Source organism: Pelecanus crispus, chromosome 6, assembly GCF_030463565.1.
Source record: "Pelecanus crispus isolate bPelCri1 chromosome 6, bPelCri1.pri, whole genome shotgun sequence".
Classification (NCBI taxonomy): Eukaryota; Metazoa; Chordata; class Aves; order Pelecaniformes; family Pelecanidae; genus Pelecanus; species Pelecanus crispus.
Genome location: NC_134648.1, coordinates 15,963,101 through 15,982,284, shown reverse-complemented (window position 1 = coordinate 15,982,284; position 19,184 = coordinate 15,963,101). Strand labels below are relative to the sequence as shown.

Genomic DNA, 19,184 nt, shown 5'->3' with positions numbered 1-19,184 from the left:
AAATACTTTCTTATGTAATTGCATGGGTACAAAGTTTTGGCTGAAACTAAAGGGTGTGAAAAAGCAGATGATATGGTATTTTATTTTTCCATAAAATAGACTTCTATGAGAAATATATTGCAGAAAAGATAGAAATAATTTTTTTTCAAGCATGTTGTTTTGATTCAAAAAGCATTCGGGTATGTGCTTAACTTGACTTTAATAGGACTACCAACAACTATAATGTTAAGCACATGTCTAAAGGTTTGAAAGATCAAGGACTTAGTTTTACTAGCTTTAGCATAAAAAGATATTTACATTTCATATTAAAAATAATAAAACAATTCCTTAAAAGTGTGCAGGATAATGTGCTTAATGGGTGTCGTGAAATAAAAAATTGACTTTATTTTAAGAAGAATCCAATAATTGTTCTTTTTTGGCATGCCTGTTATACTTGTATTATTTTCATTTTGACACTGTACAATTTTTTTTCCAAACACACAGTCTATTTTAAACCTTTCCCTGTATTCTAGGGTGGACTGTGTTTAAATAGAATTAATCATCACCTGAATTCTTTGCAAAAGACTTGTAGTTTTATGTTCATCTAAACCTGTAGTCATTTTATTTCTTTCTCTTATTTTAACATTTCCTATTTTTTATAAAGCAATTTCTGAAAAGTTTTTAATTCACTTCTGTATATTGACATGAATTTTTTCAAAAGTAGAAACATTAACATGCTCTAAATTGTTAAATTATTTTTTCCTTGGGCAAGAAGGAATCAGGTATGCATGCTGATTAACACACTCCAGTCATTAACATGTGATTATGTGGGCTGCATATTGAGCACCTGCCAAAAGATAAAATCCAGCACTTTACTACATCTGTGCAAGGACTTTTTGCATTTCTTTTGTACTTTGACAGCTCAAGAAAAAACAGACTTTGGTATCTTTGTTCAGCATAATAAAACTGTGTACATAAAATGTCTTCATGGAGGAAGGAAAGATACTACATATATTTATTTTAATCTTTGAGGCCATGAAAAATCCAGTGACTGAGACTTACACAGCACCAAGTGTAATATGAATCTCCTAATGTACTGTATCACTGACATTCATATACAGTTTACAACATTCCTGCCTGTTTATACGGATTATCTGTTCTGGGATTCAGCCAATGTTATTGTAATTCACAACAGTTTTATGTGATACCTTTATGTCTCATAAATGTCTTGTTTTTATTTCAATCTTCAAAATGTTTCATCAGTGTTTACCTTAAAGAAATACAAGTACTCTATGCAGCAGGCTGGTTTCCTGCATGCATTCCTCTGCAAATGTTAAAAGGGAAACATAAAGCATGTAATATAGGTCATGTAACTATATACAGAGAAGGATTTCCATGCACATTTGATATTGCTAAAAACATAAATACAAATTTTATTTTGATGTTTACAATAGATCTAGTTATAAGTTGGACAACTAAGACGACCTAATAGGAAGAAGTTGGATATATACAAAGTGGTCTGGAATATCCAAGCCACACAATCATTGTTTTATTTGGCAGCTTCTGACAAGCATACATCACCAAATATGTGTCTTTATTTACCCAAAAGGTAAACAGTGCTAATCAGCTGGGACTGATCACAATGCATCTTCAGTTTCGGTTTAGATGAAAATATAAGTCTAAATACTCATTCTGTAAATGGTTCTTCCATTACTTTTTCCTTAATAAGAGCATTTAACCAAAGTCCAGGGCATAAAGTCTCAATATTGTTGTGATTTATTACCAAACCTAAACACAGGGAGTTAGCACATATGGTATTTGGATAATTAAGGAAATCCTTAGCATCTCTTACAAAAGCACATGAATTTATGCATATCCTTTGTGGGTGAGTTGATTGCCATATAGAAATGATTGGTCATTGTATTTAACAGTTTTGAGGTGATTTTCTATTCTGGAATGGAACAACATGCCTGTCAACGCTTTTCACAGACTTGCTCATTTGTAAAGAGAAGGGTTTAAATCACATAGTTGAAGAATTGTAACCTTCTGAAATCTCTCTACCCAAAAGTTGTACCTGAATTCATTTGGTTTGCTCCAACAACTGAGTATGAAGGGATTGCTGCAATTAAGTGGTCATATTTTACATCAAACAGAAAGTCTTTGCCTATTCTTTCCAAATAGATATCTAGTCTTGCAATGGCCTATTCATAAGGCCATATTTGTATCATGTATGCCTGATTATTACGTCATCTCAGCTTTAAACCTTTGATTGAATTTATTTTCCTTTTTTTTCTTAATTTAGTATATTATTTCTTGGTTAGAGCTAGTGCTTACTGTTGTGTTGTTTCTTCTTGAGGTTTTTAGATGTGTATAAAAGGTGAAATACAAGCCTTTTACAGATTGTATTCAGCCTATACTTTGGCAGTGAAATCAGTGTAAGTTTTATCAGAGTAAATGCTGAGTTAAAGACTTGAGTTTTTATTCCATTACTTGCCATTTGCCCTCCTACTAGCATAATCTGCTGAGACTTTACAAATGATGTTCTCTCAATAGCTCATAGCAGTCATTCTCAAGCCTTGGATTTAAATAAATCTTTCTTAATAAAACTTTTGTTTTTTTTTTAATCCGATGAGAATTGGAAATGATCACTTAGATTTTTAATTTCTCTTAATTCTATTTAATTAAATTCCTCAAAATGGGAAACCTTATTTAATGTAGTGATTGGAAATGATTTTGTAAACATTTGCTTTCATTATATGTTAACTCCAGACTAGTTCCAAGTGCCAGCATGCCTCTAGTACTTGGAATCAAAACCACTCTGGATATCCAACTTTCCTGGGGTGTTTACATGTGTCCCATTCAATGAAGAGACAGATAAATATCCCTTTATAACAGAAAAGCTTCATCCACATGGAAATAAGCAATTCAGCTAACACATTTTATATTTGTAATATTTGCTTTCTACTTCTTCTTGGCCATTCATCCTGTGATTTCAGTTGAACTCTTGCAGAAACAGTTTTCTCTCTAGCTATTGAGTAGGATTGCAGTTGTCAGCTTTCAATCAAAGTTGAAGGTAGTTATTCTTAAATTGCTAACACTGTGACTCTGATTTTGTAAAGCTCACAGCTTCGGTTCCCTAGTTTTCCTCTTTTCTCACCTTCAGAGAGCTTCTCTCTTTGAAACAGAGTCTGTGCTCCCTACACAAAATATAAATGCCACCATAAAGGGATTGTGACATCTCTTTATTAAAATCCACAACCTCGTGCACTCCTCCCTTCTGAGGCTCCTGACCAGACAATCCAGTTCACCGGACTGTTGGTCTGTCCTTAACCCTTACAAGGGTCCCAAGGAGAGATCTGTCCCAAGCTATATCTCCACTCATGATTATGGAGTCCCCAAACTGAGATGTTGCTTCTCAGCCCCCAAATGCAGCCCCCATGTTTTGTACTTTGGCCATTCAGAGGAAGGAGCAAGAATAGTGAATCTTGATTTTAGCCTATGATCTTTCACCAACAGAACTGTCATTTTGTGTGTGTTTGTTCTATTTTGGAAGTGAAAGGGCTTCATAAAAGTTGACACAAGTTGGCTCATGATTCAGTTTGCAGATATTGCTATAAACATTAGCTTCCCGATATGAAAAATACTGGGTCAACTTTCAATCTTTATTTACATCACTTGCAGCAGTATTCCTTCATTTATCCTGTTAAAACCAGTGGGACCACTGGTGGGAAAATGAACTACTTAAACTGTTAGAATCTAAATACACAAGAAAACACATTTTTTAACACTAACAAGAAAAGTATGATTGTTCAATCCCTTTTCAACAGCAACATCTAAGAAAGAATAAGGATTTTCCTTTCTTTGTATGGAAACTAAGCAGCTCTCTTTTTGAAGAATTTTACCAATGTAGCTTGTGAAATTTAGTGAATGTATGTGCTAAAAACTCATTTTCTCAGAGTTAAGAGGCATGCTGAAATATCGATACATATTATCTTAATGTAACAGTTTTAAAGGAATTATTATGGAGTGTGAAGAAAATACCATGTATGTAGTCACAACGAGTCCCCCTCTTTATTTATACCAAGCCATTGCTTGTAATTATTCAGAATTGTTTCTGCCATTAGCAAAACTATACCTGAGCCATTCACAGCAACTCTAAAAGGAATGGCCAACAGGCCACTCATTGTTTACACCAGGCAGCCTGGAAAGCTGATGAGACTAAGGACACTGTTGCTGGACCACATATATTCAAAACAAGCTTGGGATTGGTTAAAGAAGTATGCTGCCCCTCTAACATGAAAAAGGCCAAGGATAGACCTGGGAAAGCTTTTACCATATACACTGGAAATCTTCATGTTGTTTTCTCATTGACGTATGAGTAGGCAGGAGGTAGACGTTTTAGGGGTAAGTAAAAATATGATTTCATGCATGGGCTACCTATCCCTGAGTGAGCCATGCATAGTATTTTAGTATTCAAGCCTTGATAATTTCTGGTTTTCTTTTGTGCATTTATTTATTTTTCTCCATTTTGTCCACTTTGAAACCTAATCCTTAAATTTTAATGGCTATATACAGGTATTTAATCTGTTATATACTGAGACATTTTGTCAAATCCTAAGCACAGTGGGTGGAATGATCTGTAATAAAATTTCGTCTGTGCTAATGGGCGGGCAAGGAAAGGTATACAGGAAAAAAGGCCCTTTACTTACCTTGATATTAAAAAACAACATTTCAAAACTAGACTCAATTTTCTCCCTGCTGAATAGTAAGCAGCAACAGTGGTCTGGACTGAGTTTCTGTCTCCAGCTGCTGGGCAGTAAGATTTTCTGGTTTAGTCGTCTCTGCAAATAAATACCGCTTCAACTTAAAACATTTTTATATCTGACACAGTAAGGCAACGAAGAAAGCTTAAGATGTAAACTCATCATACATGTTGTTCCTTAAGCAGTCAGTTTTATACCTAGTTTTGTGTAATGAGCTGTCTTCAAATTTTATTGTTTGCCAGTTAATTAAGGGCTAGTCTGGAAATGCTACCACTGTGGTGGGCAAAAATCCCTGTGCAATAAATACCCTTGTGTATTCTGGTATGGGCATAAACTGTTGTTCTACAATTATCCAGCACTAGCGTGTGAATGGGAGGATGGTTTTATAAGTCTAGCAAAGGTATGGTGGGATCCTGAGCAGTCTGCACCAGATGTCCCTTTGGATCAAACTGAGAAGAAACTCACTTTGCTATGTTATCTGTAGTAAGCAATAATTTTACTTAACACTTTCTGTTAGAACTGAATTCAAAATTTTACAAACATAGCTTTTTCTTAAATTTCTTCTTTTCTAAGCACGCTATTCTTATTGGAAGTAAAAGATGCTTCAGATGGACATAATATTTTGATGCTGACGCTTCATTAATATGTCGATATTGTTCTATTTCTTGACTGGAAACTGAGTTAATCCTAATATAGTCAAGATTAAAAATGTGTAGGGTTTACTGTGACCCAATTTCACCAATATTGGATGAAGAAGCATGCTTAGTGTTACATCTTCTGTCCATAGACTAAACGTTTGCTGTTTATCTTATTAAAAGTTATTTTCCCTTTTTCCCCCTCCTTACATGGAAATCACTGAAATGAGTAAGAGCAGCACACATTGAAAAAATGCACCTTTCAAAGGGACTGTCATGTGTTGAAGATATTATTTCAAGTTTAGACTTAAAATGCCATTTTACAGAAATACATAACTTTTAAACCTGGGAATTCAGGGATGTGTCAGTTGTCTGGTGTATTATGTAGCTATTGGATGAATTTGGGCACCAGATTTTGTCCAAATACATTAAGTGGACATTCATATCAGTCATATTCTCTTGCCCATTTTCTTATTAAGTCTTACCAGTTATGCTGAGAAAAGTTGACTTGCACAGAGTATTTTCATCAGTGCTGATGGATTGCTCAGCCGAATTTTGCAAAATGAAAACATTAAAGTTGATCTTGGCTAGGCACTTTACTTGTCTTTACCTCTTCTTCCATGCTCTTGGAAAAAGCATGAAAAACACCTTTAATAGCATCCTTTCTTTCCTCTCTTCAGGTCAAACGAACTGGGGCTTCCTCATTCTGTAAAAGGTGACGTCATAAAGTGTCTCAAGGATAGGATCTCTTTCATTATTGAATCCTCTCATATTCAAAAGCACCAGGTTCTCCTTTCCTAACCATGAATTTATTTTCTTGTTCTATGACAAGAAGCATGGTGGTCCTTTTCCATTCTGGGCTCCGGATTTTCTAGTGAGAGTACTTTATGCATTAAAGCAAGAGGACCAACAAACAGCTTGTGGAGATGATATGCCTCTTCTCCCAGACAACACACATGATCGATCCACTAGTCTCTTTTCAGAGGATACCTGGGCTATAACGATGTATTTCTGGTTACATTAGAAGGGTATCTGCATGCTGCTTGTGAATGTTAATACAAATTAATTTTTGATAGCCAGGCCTGCATCTGATGCATGCAATAGTTGCACTTTTGGTCATGCAGTGGGTGAGTGCTGGGACATAAAAGTGACATGCATTGGTCCGCAAAAGTTTATAAGATCCACTAAGCAAATTAAAATCCCCCGTAATTTTGCTGCAACCCTTATTTGATTTTCAACAAACTAAACGCTGTAGTAACAACTTCCCTTCAAATACATTTGAGTCAAATTTCTAAAGAAAATATAACAGAAATCCTTCCCTTGCCCCATTGTGTTTTGATCTGTCTAGTTTGCCATGATTGTGAGGTCAATATAACCTGTTATATGGCTGGAATAAAAAAGAAAGCTGCCAACAGTAGATACATAAGAGTAAAAATATCTGTTCTAATTGCATAGTTATAAAATTTTTTCTGAAGCCTTTTAAGCTACATTTTATTTGTAGATTATTCACAAATTTATCTAGAATCGTAGCATGCATAAGAATTGGTTTTGTTTCTTGTAGATAATTGTACATGCAGCTGATTTAGATTTTCTAGGTGAGTTCTGCTATTATTAGATAAGGTATTTACACTAGACTGGTCTACAGTTTTTCCATTTGCCCATTTAAACCCTTGAATGTCTTTCATTTTGTGCAGTTCTCCTGCTGAATCCTCAGCCACTCTTTTTAACCATTTCTGATTTCAGAAAAAGATGGGGCTCAGAAAGTCATCCTTGCTGGGTTTCTTAGAATGCCAATTCAGATAATACACTGCAAATGTATTAGCTATTTAGTGACCCCAATACTACAGCGGTAGGGCCAAACAGAACCAAAAATATTAGGGGTACCTTTTATTCTTTTATTTTTATTCTACATTTTAATTATGCACAAAACTGACAATATAAAATATTAGTTGGACAGATCCTCATTCTTGCAAACGCTGTCATTCTACCTCCATTCCATAATGTACGTCATTTGCATGGCATTTAAACGTGTCTCATCTTCATTACGGACATTGCAGTCTTTTGGGCAAGACAAAGAAGTTTGGATGTGCTGCCTAACAGAGGCAGGACTTGGAGAGTCATTAGCAGTGAAGGTACATTGTGCTGGACCATGTATGCATCCAGATGAGGGAGAGGATAGCTTATCAGGAGGAAGAACATTCAGTCATTTCTACTTGCTCTACAGATTAGCCTTATCTTCTTGTTTCCAGCCTAAACAATAGATTTTGTGTTCCTTGCTGAGAGCATGAAAAACCCTGCATTGAGCCTGATGGATATGCTTCATGTACTCTAAGAGGACGTTGCTTTCTTGAGAACAAACTCCTTTAAAATTACTAAGTTGCTCTTCTACAGTAGTCTTCAAAGGTGAAAATGCCATGTTATATAGCATTAATTCTTCACTGAGGAAATGTATTACAGAAATTCAAGTTTTAAATTTGAAAAATACTAGAAGATGCTTTTTTCATCTCCATTGTAACTTAGACCAAGTTTTAAGAAAAATGCAAAGTAGTTTTCAGCAACCACTGGAGATAAGAAAGCCTTCCTTTTCTAAAGGCAACTAAATAAATTCAGCTCTGTACCTGGTCTGTATAAACTATCCTTGTCCTTTGTGATGTTTGATTCTTTAATGAATACAAATGGATGGAATGCAAAATTACTCAGTGTTTGACAGATGAAAAAATGAAGGTAAATTTTTTGTTCCATGTCACCTCTCTTTCTGTCTGCACTTACAAAACCTCTGTCACTCCTACTGAGTTGACAGGGGTGCTGCTACTGCTGGGATGTGATAGCATCTTCTTCTAGTTTCCTGTCTTAGTGAATAAATACATTTTCAACATCACTAGCAAATGCTGCCTCCTTCTCCAATGGCAATAGTGGTGCTGTGCTAATCATATACTCCTGTGCTTGATGACGATTTGTCACCACCACCTTCTATACCGTCCACAGCCCTTAGTTACCACACTTGCTCATTGTTGGTGTTGCTCCTTCTGTTACACTGCACCGCTACTTCTTAATCCGTTCAAGACTGAAGCAAAGATTTATGTCTGATGTTGTTGCTGATGGTTAATGTTCACTAGTCCATCTTTCTTCAGACCTTGTTTCACCTGGGACATTTCCCAACACAAGTTTCTTCAGTACTTCTTCAGTGTAGATGGGTATTTTCAGCTCACAGAGTAATAGGAATATTATTGTTTTGGGGAACACTATGCATTGGGAGAATGATTTTTGATAGACCTATTAATTAGTCCCTTAATTCTTAAATATATTGACACTATTATTATTACTCTTTCATTTTAAAGAAAATCTGTTTTATAGTATTGAATATACATGCTGACATTTCTAGACATACCATAAACAAAATACCTCTATATTTTTTTTACCACAATTTTTTAGCACTCCAAGCCTGGTATTATTAAAAGTTAAAACAGAATAATGATTTTGGAAAGGGAAGTGTGTGAGAAATTCCCATGGTTGACTTTTTGAGGGCTAATTCAAAAATTTGAGCTCCTTTTATCTGAAAGAGTGAAAGCAGAGATGCAGTGAATGTTGCACCTGCGGTTGGGAGAATGAGGAGTGTGAGCCAGAGAAGTTCACGAAAGGCTTGACTGTTGAGTGATATCACAAAACTGGGGAGAATTGACATTACTTTTTGCTTTTTGATGCCTTTTATTTTTTTTAGCTTATTGCTCAAATACTGTGTGTTATCTATTGACAGGGAGTGTGACAGGGGAGATGAACCCTTTTTACTTCTCTCTCTGTGTTTTTGACTATATAACACTTTTTCTGATACATGCAGTCTCAATACCTATGTATCAGCATACATGACTTGTTCTGCCATAAACTGATTTCCGTGCTCATTCTTGTCTATGCTAGCCTGGAAAGTAACATCTCCTTTTGTATATAGAAACATTATAACTTTAATTCTTTAAGAAAAGGGTTTAATTTAAAGAGTAGTGGATGAGCATGGGTAGAAACATACCATAAGCTTTGTTTAACTGTGAAGTAGATTCCTCAGTCATTATTGGCCTAACTCCTTTTCTAGGTTTCAAGTTATGTTGTTTTCCATTAGCTGAGGATCTATCCAGGAATAATTTGCCCTTGCCTTTATTTTCTCTCTCAGTGCTACATGTATTGCCCTTACTTAAGGAACTAAAGAAAACTGTAAAAGCGTACATTCATTGAAAAAAGTATTGAAGTGGCTTGTTTCTGACAAGGAAAATCCTTGATGAGGAGTATCTCAGGCATGAGTATGATCGTTAGAAGGATGGAGAGGACTGACCTTAAGGAAAAAAGAGCCTCTGTCAAGCACTGAAACTGAGAAATTCAAATCATAATGCTCATTTTAGAAACTGGAGGATACATGGAGGCTCATTAGGCACCAATTAGTAATGCTTTCAACTTTTACCTGTTTGACATCCTTCTGACATAAGAGAATAGCCTATGTTTCACATTGTATTGTTTCTTTGCAGGAGTCAGAGAGTAATAAGTTATGTTCCCTATATTCCTTCCGAAATACCTCTACCTCACCAAACAAGCCCGACGAAGGAGGTCGTGACCGCAGTGAGCTAATGACCAGTGTTAATTTTGGAACGCCAGAACGCCGCAAAGGAAGCCTTGCAGATGTGGTGGACACACTGAAGCAGAAGAAACTAGAAGAAATGACCAGGACTGAGCAAGAGGGTATGTGCTGCATAAGACCGATACAGTTTCCCCACCCCCAAACCCTACAATTTTTATGGCGTAAAGAATGTGTTGGGTATCAAGAGCCAGAAAATTGCATAATTGGCAAAGGCTAGGATAAAGTTATTCACAGGTTACCATGGCAATGGTAGCTTGAGATCCATTAGGGATTTTAGGCAAATATGCCAGTTTTTTAAAACTTTCTAAATTGGGTTGGTTGTCTGTGAGTCAAAGCAAGAAAGTCAGTTTAGGTGAAAACTCAACTCTCACTTGAAAGGTTATGATGAATTCTTAACTGGTTGTAGAGTTGTGAGGGATATTCTTCAGTGGTATTTGTTCTTTTTCTTTTAAAAGGTAAATGTTTATTTTAAACAATAGGAATGAATAAAACATGAGCTGGTTTGTTTTGCCTTAGAAATTCTCATCTTTCATGACCTTAATGACCCAGCATCTGTGGCTAAGAGAACGGAAAACAGTTTTAAGTGTAAAGAGTACCTAGTTCTGACCTATATATCTAGAATTGCAGCTTGAAGTGATCAATTTTTTTACAGTCTGCTCAGATATTATTACAAGTGTTAAAAGAGAGATAAAAATGTGGACAAATCTTTGAGCTCTAAAGCAGTTTATGTATCTGGTCCTTATTCAGATATTTTCGTTGACTTTGCTGAGATTTTGGCTTTGATAGGAACTAAACAGAATTGGAGAATGAGTTTATCAGTATATGTGCACATGTGGTAAGGGTCCACTATGAAGATCTCTCCACATCTCAAGTAGAATGAAGTCTTGGTTGCTTCTGCAACAATACCTTCTAGTCTGTGAGCTCATACCTGAGTTTGAACAAGGGAAAGTGTGAGAGCAGGATGCTCTGAAATAGATAAACAAGTGTGAAGGCATCTGTGTGGATTCTGTTAGTTAATTTACAAGTGTTGTTTTGTGGCATTAAAAATAACCCAGGAAGAATATTTCTAATGTAGTAGAGCCGCAAGGCAGTAGAACTTTGTGATCCCTTTTTTCTTTGAAAGATGAATGTGTTCGGAATGATTTTACCTCCTCAGTTGCATGGTACGGTCACAGTGCACTTCAAACAGTGGACTTGAAGATCCCTTGGCTCCATGTAGCAATGCAGATTTCAATTAAAATTGATGCTGATACAGTAATATGTTTAAATATGGGATAAAATCATGTAGGGATGGAAGTAGGCTTTCAAATTTCTTGGCATAATTGTTAAATGCCAGCACATAGATAAATGTGTTCTATAGGTGTCCTTTCTGAAGCTGGTGAAACATCTCTAAAGACAGAGTGTCCCAGATTCTTTACTACCATCTGTCTGTTTTCAGCTGTAAAGATCACTCTTTTAAAAATTGCTTTCTTAGATTTGGTGGTTAGACTAGGAAAACTATTTTAAATGTTACTTTGGCAAAGTTGTTTTTTACAGTCAGTAACAGTCGTTCAACACTCCATGCTAATCAAAGGTCTTGGCTCATACTTTGCTGGGGGAGTATACAAGTTGCTGTTGATTATAGTGACACCACAGCTAAGACTTTTCCAGGAGTATACTGAATGGTGTGCTAATAAAAATGTGCATCAAAAAGTTTAAACATAGTATCTTACTCTAAGGATTCAAGCATTTCATAGCTTATTTTTGTATGAATTCTCAAGAATTTTCTGCACTTCCTCTGTATTAGTATACACTAGTTGATTGAGAGGTATATGCACAGCAGAGAGATCCCTCTCACTGAGTTTGAGCCTTCCATGCTGTATGTTCTCACCAGCTGTGAAATAAAGGTCATTTCTGATCTATAAAATAATTTTGCCTTTTATGGACCACATTATACTGGAAAACTATTCTAAAGTCTGACTGTAAGTTCAAAGGTAATTGACTGTTTATTCATGTTAAGTTTTTTTCAATCCATCCAGCATTTCCTGTAGGAAAAAAGGTCACTACCATTTTACAGAAAATAATGAATGAACATATGACTGGTACCATATAAACTAACACGGAAAAATCATTAATAGAAAGATTGGAAATTCTTCAGGATGTTACACTTAGGAAGTTCAATGGCTTTAAACATCTATGTAGACTACGAATACCAAAATTCTTATGACAGATTTGAATAGCTATTTCAGTGTTCAGAGTTTTCTCTGAATTAAAAAGAAGTAAACTCTCCATACTTGTTTGATTGGAATAAAATAACATTTTAAAAATAATTACTATTTTAAGACTGATCTTTGTTGTGACTATGGGTGCTACAACTGGCTCAGTGCAGATCTGTCACAAAATTGCCTGCCCAAATTGAAAACACCTGCTGATTTTTTTAGCAAATAGCTAGCATAATATAATTGCTTTAGTGAATGTAATGGGCAAAAGACATGTATTTCTACTGTATACTACTGTGTAAAATCTGTGGGGTTTGAAGTCTTGCATCACTCCTTTGAATAAATTAATAGTACATGTTAGCATCTTTTATAGGGAGGAGTTCCATGATTGTTGATGTAGCTGTGGGAATTGGGCCAACATACCATCACATGTCAAGTTAATTGTAGAGTTAGAAGTGGAGTAAAGAACTCAAGAATTCCAGTCATCTGCTCTAACCCCCATGCGAGTACAGCAACAAGTCTCTTTTAATGTTATTATAGTAACTTTCTGGCCCATCTATAGGATCTGAATTTGAGTAATATGAGTTGCTGGTGTCAAATACTTAAATATTTTTTGGTATACCTTCAGATATTAGGTGTCTGTTATGCTTGTATATACTGTTTGTGGTCTCTGTTGTACCTCATAACGTTGGGAAAGAAATACATACTGAAAGACTTTATTGTGTCTAAATAGATATCTTTAATCAGAGTCCTTTGGCTTCCGAAAATAAGTTGTCTAATGAGAATTTCATCTGAGCAGCTGTGACTGAGGAGGTCAACAGGCATTGCCTAAGAGAATATGGCCCAGCTGGTTAAATCTGGTTGTTGTAGTGATTTAAATGGTCAAGTGCTGCTTGTAATCCAGGACCGTCTGTTTGTAAAGGAAAGAGTGAGTGCTTCAGCATAATGTACAGCTGTTTTAATCTCTCTTTAATAATAGTGCTTCAGCCAGTGTCATGTCTTGTGTATAATACTGGGAGCATGAGCACCTCATACAAGACTGAATATACCTTAGGTACATTTTTAGCATTATTTGTAGTTTGAACAAAGGTTGCCAACATCACAGGATAAACAACATCTTTTGACTTCGTGGGCCAGTATTTGCATACTTTGTACACTAAGGCATTCCTGTGTCTTAATTTGTAATGATTTGAAAATGAGAAAATTGATGAGAAAATTGTAACTGAAAAAAAAAAAGAATGCTACAAATATTTAGAGTTAATTTGAGTATGTAAAGACTTTGCTGACATGTGTTCTCATAAGACAGAAGAGGTCAGAAATGAACAGGTGTCTAATTTAATCAACACCACTAGACTCTAGGGCCTCTTGGATAACTTCAATATATTCATCTTCTTAGTTTTTCTATGAGCAGAAGGATTGTTTTACGGGCTTTTTTTCTTCGGAAGTATCCTCTGGTACAATCAAGTATTAAATCTGTTTACAGCTCAAATGAAGGGTTTATGTTAGATAGCATGGTCAGACTGCTTCTTTCCCTTTCTGTCCCCCTTTAGTAAAAGACCTTTCTTTCAGAATGTTGCTAATTTTAGTCTTGTGAGACAGATTTACATCACCTGGGCTGCCTGAATTCTAGGCTGAGAATTGGCTTCCAGACAACTATCCTACTGTACTTCATCATAAGCCTCTATGAGCAATAATTAGTAGTACACATCTTGTCTGTAGCTAGGAGAGCAGATTTACCCCTTTCAGATATGGAATGATAGGTTGGCAGGTCAGCTGGCACATCTGAGCTGGAAACTGGGCATGTCATTTCTGCTAAGTGCTAAGCCCTCATTACTCAGGGTCTGGATTCCTAATTCACTTTTGACCTTGATTCTGAGCGATGTATACAGTATCGTTTTTCAACCAAGCTCTGTTCAGAATTCTAGCACAAGCTTTTTATAAACTGCTTCCCATTCTTGTTTCCTTCTTGAAGACCATAGTTGAACATTCAGAGATCAAAGATTTTTACGTATGCATGTTGGAATAATGAACATCTATATAAAGACTAGTATATTCATAAATTTCCATCTATTCTCTGTCGTGTGCACCTGTTTGTAGTCTCTCTTTATGGGTGGATATATGTAACCCAGTGATATATAATATGTCTAAAGATATCTAAATTAAAAATTAAGGATTCACATTTATTATTAATTTTATATGCAATAGGGAAAATATTACTACACTACTCGGTAGTGGTGGATTTTCTGATTTTGTGGTTTTTTTTTTTTTTTTTCCTTCAGCTTCATTAGTTAATAATAATTGAAGGCTTTCTTTTATATTGCCTTAAAACAGATTAACACTTCCCCTATAAATTTTCTGTCATGCCCAGTAAGGGCAGTATACTCAAGTATTGCATACACAAATATGTACATATTTCCTGTTGACTTCACTGGGAAATAAAGAAACTGACCACATCTGCTGTCAATGAATATTTTTGAATGTTTTTCAGAAGTTTTACTGAGATTTAATTCAAGCTATCTGTCTTGTGGTGTGCTCTATATCCACACTTTCCACTGTTGAAGGCATGATCCCTGGTTGTCCTAATACACCTGGCATTTATAGACCCCCTGCTCTGTATTCTTCAGTTCCCTTGATGGCTACAGATATTTTGTTCTGTTTCAAGGCTTTAAAAATGTTACTTATGGGGATTTGGTATTAGGATTATCCAAACTAATTGTTAAAAATGAATTAATACTACTGTTCTATTCTTGTGATACCTATGGAATTTGTAAATGGTAACTAGGGTTCCTCTCAGCTAGAAACAAGTTCTTTGGATGTGAAAAACCCTGCCTTCTCAAAAATCCTTTCATCATCTCCGAGAAACCTTGCCACATCTGCGAGGTACCACCCTCATTGTGTTTCCCTTTTCTTCTTCTTGAATATAATTTTTGGTAAGCAAATTCAGAATCAGTTATGTATATAGTTAATTTAATACATATCTTTTACTTGCTTTTTGTTAGAAGCTGTATATGGTAGCATCTAGGCTGAGAAATTTTTTTGCTAAACTCCAAACATGCTTCCAAAATGAAAACACAAAAGCCCCAGAGCTGACACAATAAATAGATGACTCAGATCAAGTTAGAGGAGAGATGTGAGGCACATTTTCCTAAACCTTCTTGAATTACTTACCTCTTTACCGTATAATTAAATGCAACTCTCTCTCTTTTTTTTTTTTTTTTTTTTTCATCCAATGATCTTGGTAAAATCACATTGGTCATTCCTTTTTCTTGCAATTTATGTTGCTGTTTTAGAAAAATATATTCTATATTCTCTATTTAGAGAAGTTTTATACATCATAAAATGTCTAAGAATTCATTTGTTGAAGTGTACAGTGAATTCCTATGTCTTAATGTGTTAAAGTAAAGTAATTTAGGACTTTTTACCTACAAAAGGTCTGTCTTACCACAAAGAAAGTGGTTTCTAGGGTTGTTTTCCTGGGAACTAAAAGAAGATGCAGCCTAGTTTCTTTCTATCTGATGTATTTGATTTTTCTATCAAAAATTCATTCTTGTCTGAAGCAGAAAAAACTTTAATGAACTTGGTTTAATGACATTTAGAATGCAACATATGTTTAGGTAAATGGGGTTTTTTTGCAAAGGCAGCCCAGCCTGTGTAACCATACTGTATCTGGTCATTAATATTTTGTCTTATATTTTAATCTATCCTTCTAGGTATATGAGAATTTATGCATTTTTTAGTTTCCTGTTTTATAATTGTTAAGTCTTTCAGAGTACTGTTTTGTGATTAAATGCTACCTCAATTTTTATTTAAGAAACTGGCACATGTTGTCATCTTTCCACCTTATCTTTGCATTTATTATCTGGCTGTCTACACTACAATCTTGCCCAGTGTTGTAGCATTTGAGCACCCAGTCATTACTCACAGATTCTGTGTGGATTACAGTATAGTAATTCTTCAGCATTTCTTCAGTAGGTCTCATGCTACATTTGAAAGTTTCCCTTTGGTTTTCTTTGTTCTGAGATTTGTTCATGGCACAGAAATGGGGCTTCTTATTGAAGCTTTGTACCTCTGCACCTCTACAAAATTGTTGCTTTTGCTAATAGAGAGAGTTGATCATAGCTTGATTTCTGATGTGCGGAGAGTCTGAAATTCAGGTATCAGTTCTGAAGATTGGGACATCCCTTCTAGCTGTGATAACTCTTTAAAGCATTTTTGGGTAGATGTTTACTTTTGCCATTTTGAGATGCTCACGTTGCATTGAGGAAATGTCTTTATTCAGCCCTGAATATTTGAGATGAGTAAAATCCTTTTCATTAGACCAAATGGGCTTTCAGCCTTTCCTCATTGTCTCTGAACTTGAGCGGTAGACAGGGACAGACTAAACTGAAACAGGCCAAAGTCTTCTCAGCACCAGCACCTACTGACCATTCCAGCCAATTCCGCACCAGTGACTGTGTTTTCCAATGTCTTACCTTCAGGGGTCATCTCAATTTTCTTTAATCCCACCGTACTTCTCATTATGACATTGTCTACTGCTGGATACAATTTAATTTAATTCATTTTTTACTGTGTGATAAATTGTCTCTGTGCTTCCATTATATATAATTTTCTGCACAATGCTCCTCTACATCTTTGTGTCCTTTTTAGACATGGTATAAGATCTGCTATCTTTACACTATTTGTATCTTACTAGTATTATGAAAGCATTATTAAAAAAGCATATCTAAAAAGCCAGCTTTTTCCTCAGGGCAGTAAGAAATGCAAGTTCAGTATGAATGGGTACAACTGACATTGGGTTCTGTGGCGAAGAATGTAAGTGAGTGAATAGCTGTAAAAAATGTGGAGAGTTGCTTCAGTTGTGTGATCCTGGCAGCAGAAAAATAAATTCAAACTTCAGTGGTTTCTGATGTACTGTGACACAAACAATGTTATGATCAGATCATGCTTTAAAATGCGAATTGAAATGCATTTTGTAGTCATCAGGTTAATAGTAGGGACTAGACTGCACTGCTTCCCTTCCTAAAATTGCTGATGTAAATATGAAAATATGAGGGGAAAGATCAGGCTCAAATGTGGCCGAACTTGTATGCCATTGTATTTTTCAAGTTCTATAGGGTGAATGACCTCCAATGTCTTTGGTGATGAACTTTGGTTTTGGTTGGTCTTATTTGCTTTGCCATTCTTGCTGTTTTGCGACAGGGCCTAAAAGTGCTTTAAGTGCTTGTGACTGGGGTAATGAATGAAAATATCTTTCCAGCACTGAGAGTATTGCATTAGACTGAATAGTCACCTTACTTGTAAAAGCACTATTAGAGAGGGGCAGCTGTAAGCAAGGATAACGATTTGTGTCCAGTGCTTATTTACTGAAAATTATAAATGTATTATTTATTGAGAGCTCTCCAGACAGTGCTTGTCAGAATAAAAATGTCAACTCTAAGCAAAATGTTATAATACATAATAAAAATGCTAGGTACGCACTTTAGAGATACAGCTAATTAGATCTGCTTTTCTTAAAGAAATGACAGTAAAAATGTTCAGCAGCATATACATTTTAAATGCTGATATATTCCTTATTTTTCTATACAGTATCTGGTTTAGATACCTTGTCATTAGTTTAAAATAATTTTGACAACTTTATTTGGTTGCCACAAGAGAGACAGAGGCATTCGCTGCCTGGCTGCAGGAGGCAGCTACATGCTCAGGCTGTCTTGTTCATCTAACAGAGAAAGCAGCTACTCTCACCTCTGTGTTTTAGTCTGAAACTCCAAGATGCCACTTCTTTCGTGAGGGAAACCTGCCTCCAGTGGAAACAACAAACAATTATTAAGATTAGTCTTCAGCCGTGCTAATTAACCTCAAACAAATATTATGTTAAGGAGACTAAATCCATTCAACGTCAGTATTACTTTTGTGTATTATTAAATACAAGTAAGAATTAGGAAAAAAAAAGTAGTTCATTTTTTCCATTTAAAATATTACTTTATTTAAGTATATTTCAGACATTTTTATTTTCCCTGAAATGTGTAACGGGAAGAATTTGAGCTTAAAAAATATGGAAATATTCTAGAGTGTTTTATAATGTGAGGGAGGAAATTGGATTTTGAATTTATCCTTTTACAAAGAACTGCTCAGTTCAGCATCATAAAATTTAGGATGTCATCATTAGCAGCAGCTTTCTTCTTTCAAGTCTGTCAGCCAACATTTGAAACAGCCTTACTGTGTTTATTTCAGTGACAATCTCTCCACTGCACTCAGCATGCTGTTGGTTTCGTAGAGCTGGAGAATCGCAGAGTGGCTGAGGTGGGAAGGCACTGCTTGCGATCCTCCGGTCCAACCCCCTGCTCAGAGCAGGATCGCCTAGAACAGGTTGCTCAGGGCTGTGTCCCATCAGTTTTTGAGTATCTCCAAGGATGGAAACTCCACCACCTGTTCAGTGTTTGGTTATCCTTACAATAAGAAAGGTTTTTCTTATGTTAAGGGAATTTCCTGTATTTCCATTTGTGCCCTTTGCCTCTGGGCCCATCACCAGGCACTACTGAGAAGAGCGTGGATCTGTCTTTGTTACTCCCACCACCAGATATTTATATATTATCCCCTGGAGCTTGCTCTTTTCCAGGCTCAACACTCATGGCTCTCTCAGTCCCTCTTCATATGAGAGATGCTCCAATCAGTTGGTTGTCTTGTGGCCCATTTCTGAACTCTCCAGTATGCCCATGTCTGTCTTGTACTGGGGAGCCCAGAACTGGACACAGTGCCCCAGGTGTGGGCTCAAATACGTTTTTTTAAGGGCTCTAGTTCTGCACTGTAGGACTGCTCTGGTACCTTTAAAGCCAAGAAGGGCTTTATGATTAACTTCAACAGTAGTATCCTCAAGCCCTACCTGAGTCCTGTATAGTCCTGTATATTCATCTGTATAATTCGAGTTCTAGCCCTGCATGTGTGCTCTCACTTTCCAGCGCACAGCTGATGAGCACAAAGTGAAAACCAGGAA

General features: G+C 36.0%; 1 protein-coding gene across 1 annotated transcript in view; it reads left to right on the top strand.

Moving 5' to 3' along the window:
* Positions 1 to 19,184, top strand: part of SOX6 (SRY-box transcription factor 6) — a 379,772-nt gene that overhangs the window by 148,493 nt on the left and 212,095 nt on the right. Inside the window, exon 5 of the mRNA XM_075712793.1 lies at positions 9,886 to 10,096. Within this exon, the coding sequence (XP_075568908.1) occupies positions 9,886 to 10,096 (211 nt within the window). The remainder of the gene's footprint in view (positions 1 to 9,885; positions 10,097 to 19,184) is intronic.